The sequence below is a fragment of the Atractosteus spatula genome, chromosome 17, assembly GCF_055471065.1.
Source record: "Atractosteus spatula isolate fAtrSpa1 chromosome 17, fAtrSpa1.hap1, whole genome shotgun sequence".
Classification (NCBI taxonomy): Eukaryota; Metazoa; Chordata; class Actinopteri; order Semionotiformes; family Lepisosteidae; genus Atractosteus; species Atractosteus spatula.
The window spans coordinates 7690511-7703926 of NC_142722.1; the positions used below are offsets into that span (position 1 = coordinate 7690511).

A 13416-nucleotide genomic window follows, 5' to 3' on the forward strand; every position below is an offset into this window, starting at 1 on the left:
TGGAAGCCAGAAAAGCAGCTACTTGTGGAAAAGAGTTTCATTCTATTAAATCAGGATTATTCTTTAATTGACTTATCTGCTGCTCCAGAATAAGTCTAAAATCTGTGCAATTTGTGGCATAAAGAAGGTGAGACTGTGAAGGCTTCAGACTTGTTACCTTAACTGAAGTGAAAAGAAAGAGACAAATACAGTCCTTTACAATTTTTTTCAGCTTGATCAAAAGATTTTATCCCTTTTTAATACTTCAGAATCTCCCAAGATATCCATTTTGTCATGTTCCTTGATCTCCTTCACGCAACCTTTAGAATCCATCTAACCCCCAAGAGCCTTTTCCTCCCAGACTGAAAGCTGAAAGCCCCATGCCAGATAACACTCAGTTTAGCTGATAATGATAAGAATTACCTCCAGTGCAGAAGAAACAGACAAAACTAAATGTGAACTACTCATAACTACTGCATGTTTTCTTCAAGGTCTGTGATTCATTCCTAAACCTTGTATACATTTCTCTAAACACAGCGGAACACAGTGGTCCATATTCATACAACTACACCTTTGCTTTTGATTGCGAACATATCTTTATAAATATTATTTCAAGTGCAAAAGAGGAACAATAGAAAAAACTTAACAGGCAATCAAAAACACTTCTTATGATCTCAGATGACTCAAGGACTCTACAGTAGAGCTGTTTTATTATAACCAACGTCTGAGGTTGACAATGGATCTTCTGAAGAGGCTGTGTTTTATGACGGCACAAAACTGCATTGTTCTACTATTTGAAATGTCGTCTAGATTGTTGCAGAGCTCTCTGTTTCTAAAACCAGACACGGCTATTTGAATATCATATTTGAGAGGTCAGTAAAATAACTGTGGAAAATGCGTATTGAACATTAACAGATGAAATGCATTACAGAGGTCTATTGGCAAAAATGTAGATTTGTTGTTAATGTTCATTTATTAAAGTGCTTTTTCCATTTAAGCCTTTGCATTTCTCCTGTTTTACACAGATTTTGCCATTAAATCTTCATTAAATGTTTTTTTCTACATTAAAAAATGTGATTTGGAAAAGAGGCATTGCAGTTTCCATGCCTGAGCCACACGCAATGGAAAACAAAGAGGGCAATTGTTGAAATTCCATCTCTCAGTATGATAATCAACCAATTTCTCATTTGCATTTTCAGCTTCTAAACTTTAATCTCTTATTGACTGCTGTAAAAGAGAAATGCAGAGCACAATGAAAAAATGATAAGATCATAGCCAACCCTCCATTGTAATTCAAGGGACATTCATGGTAAGCCATGGAAAATGTATGAAAATAATATACTCATTTACCATTTACCATAGTACACATTTGGGAAGGTTTCTAAAAGATGCTTGTGTTACTGTAAGTATGATATGAAATTCACACTAAACTAAAAAATGCTCTAGCTGCCTGATCCCATTTGATTTCTAATAAAGTACATTCAAAGACAAAACCCTATATTTGAAAGAAAGAACTTATTGTTGTATATTTGCTTACTATATATTAATATACAGAAAGAGGTACAGGTTGACCAAATGCTCCCTTTGATGTGTTATTTCTCATGTTATCAATACAATAATACTGAGAATTGAGTGATGTGTAATTTAGTTCGGTTTTCAGACTCAATTTAATGATGATAACGCTGGATTTACAGAATTTTGTAAACAGCAGAAGTTGCCCTTATCCTAATGATACAAGTATCATAGTGTTTGTCAACCTAAAGAAAATCTTCTTTTGTTCATAGCCTTTTTCTTTTAATGGATTAGCAAGTATTTCTCATATCCAGTAGCCAGGAGTAGAAATACCCGGAAATCCCTATTCACTTGCAGCACATTCGGGATTATTTTAATCCATTGTTTATTAGATTGCTTTATTTAAAAAATTGAGTTATAGGAGGTATAAGGGTCACTCCTGCAGCAAGCTGTTTCACAGCCATATTGAAGACATCTACAAAAAGAATGTAATGAAAATCTATAGTTATTTGCAGAAAAGCACTATGAAGGTTTAGCAAATGTTACAACGTTGTCTGCAATTATGTGTCTTCAATGAGCAACATGCTGCTAAAGGCAGGCACTCTTGTTCATTTGTTCCTTAAATATAATGGGCTTGTGTCAGAAATACTTCGACTTTGGCCTTCTGTATTCAGTGGTTTGACCTTGAGGGCAATGCTCTAGCAAACACTTTTCTAATGGATGCCATTACTTTTTCTGTCTCTGGCTGACATGTGTGGTAACACATTTCGGAAGGGTGTACTGCTTCACTGCACTCAGAGTCCTGGCTTTCAGAAACAGCCTTGTGTTGATTTCACTTCACTGTTTTCAAACAGCAGACCTGCCTAACGAATGAACCGGATGGTTTGGAAAACAACAAATTGGATGAAAAGAGCAAGTGAATTCAATACAATTATCCAGTGTAATGAAACAGAGTAAAAACATATTCAAACCACAGGCAACCACAAAAAAATGCATGCACAAATTGCAGTAAAAGCATGGTGAAAGTGTGAAATCCAACGCTAAATTTGTCACGTTTGCACACAGAACTTTCTCAAACTAAGATGGAATGCTTGTCACTGGATCTTTCCTTTCAGAACGATTGTTGTTCTCTAGACCTGCCTAGGAAACAGATGTGCTCCAAAATGTGCCTATAAAGAAGGGAAACTAGATTTGCTTCTAAATGTCCTAGGCTGAACATCAAGCTCACTTCTTTGGCTATCTCCTGAACTGCCAGCTTTTTCAAATAAAAGGAAATGATTGGAGAAGTTAGCTTCACAAAACCACTTTATTATAAACAGCGCCAACTTGTCTGTCTTGCTTCATGAACACAATTGAAAATGCTGTGTCTTTGGTCCTGTATCAGTGGTGTTAATATCAAGATCATGTTTTTATTCAAATGTGCTGCTGAAAGCTTTCTGTGTACCTCCTACATAGCATGATTTATTTTTTAAAAACATCCACCCTGAAAATGCATGTAGTGAAATAAAAGGTGACTGACTGACATTTAGGCACAATAAAGCTTATATTTTAGTTTGGGAAAGACTTAACCAAGTCATTGATTCACCTTAAGACAGAAAAAAAGTTAATGTGAGCAAAAGCAAACGATTAAAACTGATTGCTTCAGTTCTGCGTCATTGTGTTCTTTTTGTAACCAGAGAGGGACCTGCTCACCTGCGTGATCTGCGATGGCTGGTGTGCTTTCGATCCCGAGGTTTGATACATCCATTTCTGTCTGAGGTCTTCTCCGTTACATCTGTCAGCTCCATTTTCCTTTCATCTGCATTGTACGCTTGACAGCTTGAAGTATCGGCGCTAGGGAAAGTAAAAGAACTCATTTAGACATCCCAGCAGGCAAGTACAGTCAATACAATAGGTTTTCTTATGCTAAAATAAAGTACTGTTATAAGAATAGTTCATGCATAGTAGGGGTCCTGTTACTCTTTCATGTCAATATTATCATTATAATATTTGAAAAAAATATTTATAAAATTATTTCAAATTCTCAATTCACCATTTAGGAATGTAATTGCAGAGGTATTTCAACCACAGTATTTATATGCTCTGTGTAATAAAAGACGTGATGCTTACATTTTTAAAGATGTATAGCCCTTATTAACTTTCATTTCCTCCTCTTTAATTTAAGAAATTTTAGTTGGATAATGGTAAAATTACTACACGAAAGGTGAAATCCCACTTCATCTCGGTGCGCCTCTTAATTCCATGTCACAGGCATCTAAATCTCAATCTGCTCACCTTTTTCAAAAAACCTATTGCTTTAAAACTCCACAGGACAGTGTACAAAAGCCTTTTTATAATTTTCTGACAATTTCCATGCATAGTATCCTTAGATCATTTTGTCTTACACATGATCCTAAATCCATTTATAAAACTTTCTGGTCATTTTAACACTATTTTCCGGGAATTTCTAAAATCGTATTTTCTATGCAAGAAACTCCCTCCAGCTTTTAAGTATTGTACAAGGTAGTGTAGCTTTAGTACTCCATCCTGGACTGTTAGCAGATATCCTGCCAAATGCCTGATCTAAGGATCTGTGTCCCTCTTAACTGTATGCAGCTCCATGCTTTCCTTTATGATCTGTCTTTCCAGTAATTCCTTCGAGATAGTGCTAAAATCTGAAATCTATTCAAATGAGATGCCAATTTGAGAGCTGCCATTTTCATACTTCAATTGTTCTCGCATTATGTTTTGCATCCCAAGATTGTCAGGCACATCACTAGGGCTGTAAGTTTCCGAAGTGGGATGATCTGGTTCAAGAAAACAGCTTAAGTCCGCTGCTTATAAAATGCCCTTCTAAATTGCGAGCATGAAAAGAGAGTTGCCTGTCTCAGCGATCAGAGCAAAACACAAAAATTGGCCCGTCCATTTTTCCAATCCCCCCACCACCTTCTGAACAGCCATGTGAGCACTTTGCATGGGTATAGAATTTTATGTGTAGCAAAGCTTCTGTCTTTTAGAATACAAATGTTAACATAAGAATTTCAAAATCTAGAAATGACTGTTTTGTCTGTCAATGAAAGTATGTTAACCTTAATGTACTGGATTATTGCCCAGTTGTTGTCCTGTGGGATTCCAATAATTTATTGTCCTACACATTTGAAGTGCCTCTGCCTAGAAACAATGAAAAGCCAGTCAGCTAAGGAGATTAAGACCTGATTACATTTCTTGCTATATAAAAAGTTATTTATTCTAATACCTTTTTGAAATGGCAGGCATGAATTTCTAAACCTATAATTAAAGATTAAGTAGTTTAATCTCAAATACACCTCAGACCTTTCCTGACTATGGAAGATGAAAATATCATTGAGCATCAGTAAGGTGCTTAAGCACGGAGATAAATCACAGTATTTTCAACAGAAACACTTTTTCCACATAATCAGAATTTTATTAAAAAAAACACCTATTAATAATATTCACATACTCTTTACAACATTTTCACCTAAATAGCTATTAGCGGCAACGCAAAAGAAAGTTAATCTGTACTTTATGTGACCTGTTCCTAAGCAGGTGATAAATACAGTATGATTTTCTTGTTGAGCAATGAATTTTGACAGCTAAGACTAACATCACAGATTATGTCAGGGAGTCAAATACTTTTTTTTCTTAAGAAATAAAAGTTACTTTCTAAAAAGAATTGCAGCTGTTCAAACACTAACTAACATCTGGAGAAAAAAAGAGTTTTCTACTAGAATGTTATTGAGGCCAAAGACCCTATATAAAAATTAAAGAGTGCCACAGTGGGTTTTCTTTTAGTCTGATACTTTCTTTAGATGTTTTTTTCTTAATCCAAGATTTCATTCAGTAGCTAAAAACACTCATTGCACAGCTTTATGGCTCTTTGTGACTCTGTGTCAGCTTGAAAGCTCTGTTGATGAGAGTTCTAAATGAAATCGATTCTTCCATCAGAAGTGCACTTTCTCTGGATCAAACTGGGAATTTATGGTGGAACTTTCAAAGCAATAAGCACCTCAATTTATTGTAGACAGTTTATATCTGTCAGGGCTCTACAACTTTCCTAGCAGGTAAAATCTTCTGTAATTGTAATCTATAACCACAGACTTCAAGCAGGGATTGTGAGCACTAAATGGACTATTCAGGACTTAACACACCTTTCTGTAGCATGCCTGAAAAAAAGGATATACAATACGTCCACAATGAGGAAATGGATTGTCAGGGGATTGTATATGTATTGGAAACACTTTATTTTGAAAATCCCTGTTCTAAATCAAAAAAGCAAAAGCGATCCCTTAAGTCAAATTCAAAGGCAGTGTAAAATCAGACACTAAATTAAATATCAGGGGAATAAAAAAGGTCATTGATAACATACCTAAATTAAACCAACTTTTAAAAAAGCTCAGCTTGAAATGGACACTGTCAAATGTGCAAAAAGGCCTTTGGATATATTGTCAAAACCTTGGTGGTGTCATCTAATCTAGTCAGCTTTTTGCCATTAACAAATACAAGTGAATATTTTTGTACAGAGGGCTTCCTGGAGTCAGTTATAAATCCACAAACCTGCTTACATTAGTGTCAGCATGTTATTCATATCTACACACTTTATAAATGGAAAACGCCAAGTCTTTTTCTTTAGTCACAGGAAAATGCCATGACATTCTTGCCAGAGTAATGAAAAGCAAAGTCACAACTTATGATATTCATAACATGAGATGGCTAAAAAGAAAAAAAAATGTGATAATGAACTAAGTGTCACTCTCTGTCCTTTCTGCAATTTAGCATAACACATTTTCAAATACAAGACATCATTCTTCATTTAACACATTCAACCTCTAATTCTGTAAACTCACGAACCTCATTGTTGTAACCGGTGATCAATATTTTAAAATAGTTATAAATATTTTAAAATCCAATATGGAGAGGTTTGGAATTACTCTGAATTTTGTGAGTGTATTTCTGTGCCTTAGTACTCAGAGTCATGGCAGGTTACCAGAAGACATGCTGGTGTTCTTCCAGTTCTAGGTTACAGTGCAGAAAGTAATTCCAAGGTTTTTATTTTATGCTTCACATATTGACTGTAGGGTTGGCATGATAGCGTGGTGACTGGCACTGCTGCCTTTCAGTTTGTGGGTTTAAGTCCAGCTGGAGAGCCTTCTTTGTAGAGTTTGCATGTTCCCTGTGGTCGTGTGGGTTTTTGCCAACATCCCTGAATTCTTCCCACCTATCAGAAATGTGCAGGCTAGATTAACCAGTGTTTCAAAAGGTGTCTCTTTGTGTATGTGTGTGTGCTTCCTGTGATGGCCTGGCTCTCACCAAGAATCAGCAAGTTTATGATGATTGATGTTTACTGAATGAAAATGATTGCCGTGTGCAATGTCAAAGCCAAATTTCCAAATTGCAGAAGAATCATTAAAAGCCTTTATAATTAAGAAAGATAAATGTTCCATTAGAGCACAAAGTTTAAAATCTATCTAATTAGAGCCGTAACAAGTGAGCCATACATCTCACTTAGCCATCACAGAACATCAGTTTTGATTTTTCTAACACAAATATATTTTTATGTGTTGCTTTATGCTTTACGTTCCTTTTACAGTGACTCGTAACAAGCTTTCGTACAGCTGGTTTATTGGTAATTGAATGATTCGTTTTATGTTGTGATGATTCCAAAATTAGAATTTTGACGTATGGTGTAAAATACGATGGTCAAACACCAAGCTAAATGTGAAATGAATGTTTCATGGCTGGTTCCCTCAAAAACTTGCCTCTGTCTAATTTGCTGAATTTAAATTTTATGTATTCGAAAGTTATATATTAATGTGCGAGCACTATCATGAATACGAGAAGCATGAACTGACAGCACGGTAATAATCATTACTATTGCACAGGAAGACAAGTTGTGCAGCAAGTATAGCTTCTCACTGAGCTCCTGACTTCTCACTGAGCTCCTGACAGGCTCAGCTCTTCTGTACAATTTTGGGGAAGCAAGATTGCGCTCCTAAGAAGCCATCTTGGTGCCTGGCAACAGTTGCTGCCTTAAGGCCTCTTGCCACCTCAGTATATTCCTCTGGAGTCAAAACATTGACAGATGGTCTCAGATTTGTGGAGCACACAATGGGACTGCAAACGTATTTTCCATAGTCCTTCCTACACAGAAATAACTAGAATAACTAGAAAAATAAAAGAATCAACTGTGTACTCCCATTAGCAAACACATCATAATGTGTTCACATAAGTCCTGCTCAATAAATTATTTAACCCCAAACTCATCTCTTTTTAATTAGTTGACTATGCAATGGGACACAGGGAAGTTCAGTTTGAAACAACAGTGAAATAATTGTATGTCTTCTTATTTTTTATTTTGATAAAAAAGGAAGGGCCAGATGGAAGCTGTACTGCTATACCCAAGCAAATATAACATGCTCCTCAAAGACACTCCCTGTGATAGGTGCAAGATCTATAGCAAAATAGTCCAGTAGCTTTGTGATTTAGGTTCACATTATCTTGTTGAGGTGTTAAAACTTTGTGTTTCTTATGATGATTTTATGATGAATTTGTTGCTTTATAGTTCCACACTATCTGTGTTCATATAGCGTAACCCCAATAACAAAACACTCACAGAACTATTGTGGTGGTTTGATACAGTATTAAGACAAATTCGTTTCCAAAGGGGATGTCCACATCAAATATTCAGAGGGATTCAAGTACTGTTTGCAAACTTCAAAGTAAACGAATTTTAATCTGGCTTTGTGTCATTTTGAATCGTTTCCTGTTCATTCCTTGTTTGCTTGCATTTCTTGCAAAAAACAAAAAAATGTTAACCACAGAAGATTCAAATCTAAATGCGTTCTACTTAAAAAAAGATTTGATGTCTTAAACAGGGAGATTACAGAAAAGTTGAAAAGTGGGGTTTAACAGGAAGTTCCATTACTTAAAATCCCAACACTGTTCTTAAGATATTTGCCATCTGTATGTTCCAAACTCAAAATTTAATTTTAAATCTGGCAGTATAGGAGACGCAGGGAGTAGGAGGCAAGAAGCTATCACCTTTTGGGAATCAGAACATATACAGTACGTATACCGACACTATGATAAAAGCAATACAATTAAATGGAAGAAGCTTTGTTTTAGTTTCCTATAAAATTTAACATAATTGCTTCTTTTATGTTAGGTTTCCCACTATCTATAGACTTCTAAATGGTGTATTTAACCAAGATATACTGGACAGTAATAAGTTGTAGAGATTTCCATTTCAGTTTGAAGATCTTTTGTTGAGACAATAGAAGGATGAAAACTGCAGTAAAAAGCAACGACTGTGTTTCTACAACGTGGGAATTTTGAACCTTGTGTTTTAAGAAAAGATTTTTGTCATCAGGACTTTTTTCATGGGAGCACATGTTCTTACCTGAAATGTAGGGAGCAGATTCAGGAAAATTACTGCTGAGATCATATATACGTTACTTGTTTTTTAATGATAGTTGATTTTTGATTAATTTTTAGCCATGCTTAAAATGGAGAGCTGTTGAATTTGACCAAATTTTTTCTCCAGTTTTCTCCAGTTTCTTGGCCAAATCTCAGGAAAAAATATTGATTCTTCCTTAGAAACCAACAGAAAATATTTTCACTGATACAGTAGCATCACATATATATATATACACAGTAACTGTGTTTCCTTCTCTTTTCAGCATGGAATAAACCTTTAACTTGTTCCTTTATGTACAGTAACTGCAACAGGATCCTAGTAGTCCAGAGAAAACTGTTTTTAAAAACATTCTATTTTGTCTTTTAGCAGTTGAAAACCTGAATACGCCAATATGCAATCTTTAGCTTTCCATGAACACATAACCTCTTTTGCTGCCTCAGTGTCTGTGAGACAGAGGCACTGATACCAAGGGCTATGGCCACATTTTAACAAGCTCACACCAAAGCCCACGCAGTGCAGAAACAAGCTGTTATACTGTAGTTATATCTTTGTCTTTGAGATCTAATGTGTTCCATCTTAATCTCTCCCAGACTGGTGCTGAAGTGCAGTCATGAACTGTCCTCAACAAAAATACATTGCTTACAAAACTGTTTCAAGTAATCTGTCAGTGATTCAAAATTGTAATCATAAAGCACCATACATACCAAGAATCTCAAGGCGCTGTACAAGAAAACATAAAAATAAATAAAAAAAGTAAAAAAGAAAAAGTAGAAAAGACTACAAGAGAACTGAGTGGCTCTGCCAGTAACTCATAGCACTGGGGCTCTGGGTTCAATTCTGGACCCGGGGTGATATCTGTGTGGAGTTATGTTTTTCCCATGTGAGCATGGGGCTCCTCCAAAAGTCAACAGACATACAGTACTGGTAGGCTAATTGGTTAATTGGACCTGCTGTGAGTATGTGTGTCTGTGTGTGCCCTGTGATGGACTCGTGTCTTGCCCTGGATGTGCCCTGTCTTGCTCTTGTTGTATTACCCTTGACCATGAATTGGAAGAAGAGGTTAGAAAATGGATGGATGGAAGGCTATAACTTGTTATGAATGCTTACTAGCCAAGTGTTAAGGATGAGGCCACCTGAACTGCATGCTGGGATGTGTAGCACTAATTTTCTTTGCCATGCCAGCCACATGTGTACTAAGGAATATTCCCCTTTTGTAAAAAGATGAATAGAACACCATGCAACATGTCAATTAGTGCTTGGGATTAGGTTTTTCAAAGCAGAAAATATCAAAGTTAATATCAATACAGCTAATCTGGTAAATAGCAAGCAGGTAAGAACAGCAATATATACTTACAAGTGCTTACAAGTCCACCTGCACGCTACCTGTAAGTCATTTATATTGAAATGTATCTGTAGTTAAGCTGTTTGAGTCTGAGATGTAATAAAACTACTTACAGTAGAATCTCATACATGAGTATGACTTGTTCAGAAGTTTGGAGCTTCAAAGTTATTATTAATTCTTTAGAATTATTGTACAGTCTAATAAAATCATTAGGCAATGCACAGCATGGCACCAATCTGAAATGGAACAAAAAAAAGACTTTCAGCTGAATTACCTCATCTTCATCTTTGCAGTTTAAAAGTAATTCACTGCAGATAATCACTTCAGACACAGGTAAAATAATGAGAATGTTTCATATGTGTGCATTATAGTTGGTGCCTTTAGGATTATCCCAGCAGTTTTATTTTTAATAAATTAAGGTTCATTGGGACATTTTTAATATCTTGAGGATATAATGCAGTTCACGTCCAAGATATTGATTTCAGTTTCTGCATCTGGTTGTCAATACTTGACATTTACTTGCACAAGCACAGTACTTCATATTGATTATTTTTTCGAGTACCTTCAGTCAAACACTAAACTGCGCTTCTGTTGAGTTTATAACAAATGCAAACGAATGGCAAGACTAGCATAAAAAATTTTACTTAAGGATCTTAGCATAATATTTAGAAGTTTATTGTTTAGTTAAATGTCAATAGGAAGGCTTCCTTGAATTAATTATGTAAGATTCCACAGACATGAAAGAAACAAGAAGTGTTGTTTGAACATGTTTACCTCATTTTAATACTCTCTATTAACTGCTTTAATCTGTAACATTCATCAATTATAAATATTTAGCCTTCCTTTATTTTGAAGCATGTAGCGCTTGCTGAATGTCCTCACCTTAATCAGAAAAAAGTCTTGACCTGACGCTCTTCTGTATATATTATAATATATAGTATAATATATAAGTACTGTATATTCTTCCCATACATTTATAAAAAACACATCTGATCTTCTCAGTCTGAAATGGTTTAGACAATGGAAGGAAAAAATCCATGAAAAAAACAAAGACACATTGACAAGTGTCCCTTCAATACGTGATTAATACCACTGTGTGCCCAATGGTAGCTGGAATGTTATTAAAGAAAAGACAGAGGGGGAAACATAACTTATCTTGAATTCAAACCAGAAATACTCTGGATTATAAAACAATCACTACAAGCTCTTAAGCCCTGGGACTGACTGCAAGCTGATAAACATATCATCCTGTTGATATGATTAGTGACAGAGGAGTGGAGAATTATGAGAATCATCTGTCCCTGCATTCTGAAAACATGAAGAGAAGCGAAAAAAACTGATTTTTTTTTGCAAATATGCTGTATATGTGAAGAGTCCCTAGCTAATTTTCAGTGAAGAGGAGTAATATGCATATCATTATCCAAATCTGTGTCATATAACAAATAATAATATTGCTGAAGAGAAAGAGACGTCTTTTAAGCTTGTGATTAAGTATTGCAATTAGAAAAATGCCTTCTGAAGAGTTCCAAAGAACCCATTTTCTGGGGTAGGAATATTATCATCAAATCTAATGCCTCAGGTAAAATCATCTTTGCTTTTAACACTGTCTTATCATCATGTCATTAAAATTAATAGTTATACAGAAAACAGAACAGTGTTGCGTAGGTACAGTACGTGTATCTAATATTAAATGAGGAAAATGTAAATGGTGTTTCCCTAACAAATAGAAAATTAAACAGCAAAAAATTAACTGAATCAATTAGTATGGGAATGCAAAAAAGCATTTGATTTAAAAACATTTGCACAGAAAAAAGGGTGGTGTATTTATTTGTAATCACACACTGCTATATGTTGATTGACCAAAGCTAAATCGCCAGAGCTCCAAATGTGTCTATTATCCTACATTAACCATTTTGTTCTGCTGTTATCTGGATGTACCATCTCCACTGCGGTAAGAGTAGTTTTAATTTGTAATGAAAGATAAATGTTCTGCACATTGCAATTAGTCCAGGTTCAAATAAGAATTAGCATGGAGAACGCAAGACGTGCAACTCCAAGCCTCATTGCACTAATTACCAGCACTATTCTACCACGCAGAACCACATCTTTGCTTTTCAATCAACCCACATCCAGCCCAGCAGACATAAGGGATTCAAGAACTATTTAATATTTCATGGTGATTGTTCTGTGCTCATTGAATAACATCAAAATGGGACTGCCTGCTGCATGTGTCGGTATTCCTTTAATCCTCACTGCTTGTGACTTAATTAGCATGGCTGTTAGCTGCTCTTTAATGGACAAACTGACAAAATATGTTAGGTATTTTTCTTGTGGCAATTGTCACAAGCTCACCACAAACCTCTTTGTAGGAACACAAAATAAAATTATGAAGTCTTCAATAATACAGTGGCTTCCTCCCAAGACAGCCTGCCGTGCTCCCAGAAAAGCTGTTTGGAAAAAAGTCTCAACTGGAGGAAAATAAAATTCCAAATCATTGTGTTTATATCATGTAGCTCTCAGCTTTGCATTTCTCTGCATGCTCTTTATATCAGAATAGCAAGCCAGGGAGCCCCAGATCACATCTCTTTGAGACAAACATCTCCCGTTTTCAACTCTGAATTCTTCGTTACTGAATGTAATTCTTTCTTTTTTCCTAATTGGCCAGTACTCCAAACTCCAAAAGCCCTAATTGCCCATGAGTTTTAAATATCAGTGCTTTCCCCCTTAACTAGCGCATTAACTATGAAATGTTCAGCTACTTTATGCTGCATCCTTTAAGTCAAAGATTACAAAACTATTACAAATACATGTGGGTCACGTGCTCTTTAGAAATCGATTTTGGCCAAGCCTTAAGCGGGTAAAAGAAAGAAATTAAAACATCAGTTTATTACTACACACTAGATGAAGTGGGTTTAATGAATGAAGGAATTCATTAAATTATGAATTTTAACAATCTTCACTCTAATGAACCTCGGCTTTAGGCTGTTCTGCCCCCGCATTTTTTGCTGGTGAATCTAAACCACACACGCTCGGTCCTGTCTCTTTTCCTTCGTTGTATCGACCGTCCCTTCCTGCAGTGAAGCCAAGGCTGAATGAGATGCTCCCAGATTAGCAATGACTTTTGCTAAAAGCACTGGTAGGGAGAAGAGGTTATCACTGCCAGGCTGTC

At 35.7% G+C, this 13416-nt stretch overlaps 1 protein-coding gene across 1 annotated transcript in view; it reads right to left on the reverse strand.

Annotated features, from left to right (window-relative positions):
* The window catches only part of srrm4 (serine/arginine repetitive matrix 4), a 65230-nt gene that overhangs the window by 20938 nt on the left and 30876 nt on the right, over nt 1-13416 (reverse strand). Inside the window, exon 2 of the mRNA XM_088935998.1 lies at nt 3184-3324. Coding sequence (XP_088792124.1) covers nt 3184-3324 — 141 coding nt within the window. The remainder of the gene's footprint in view (nt 1-3183; nt 3325-13416) is intronic.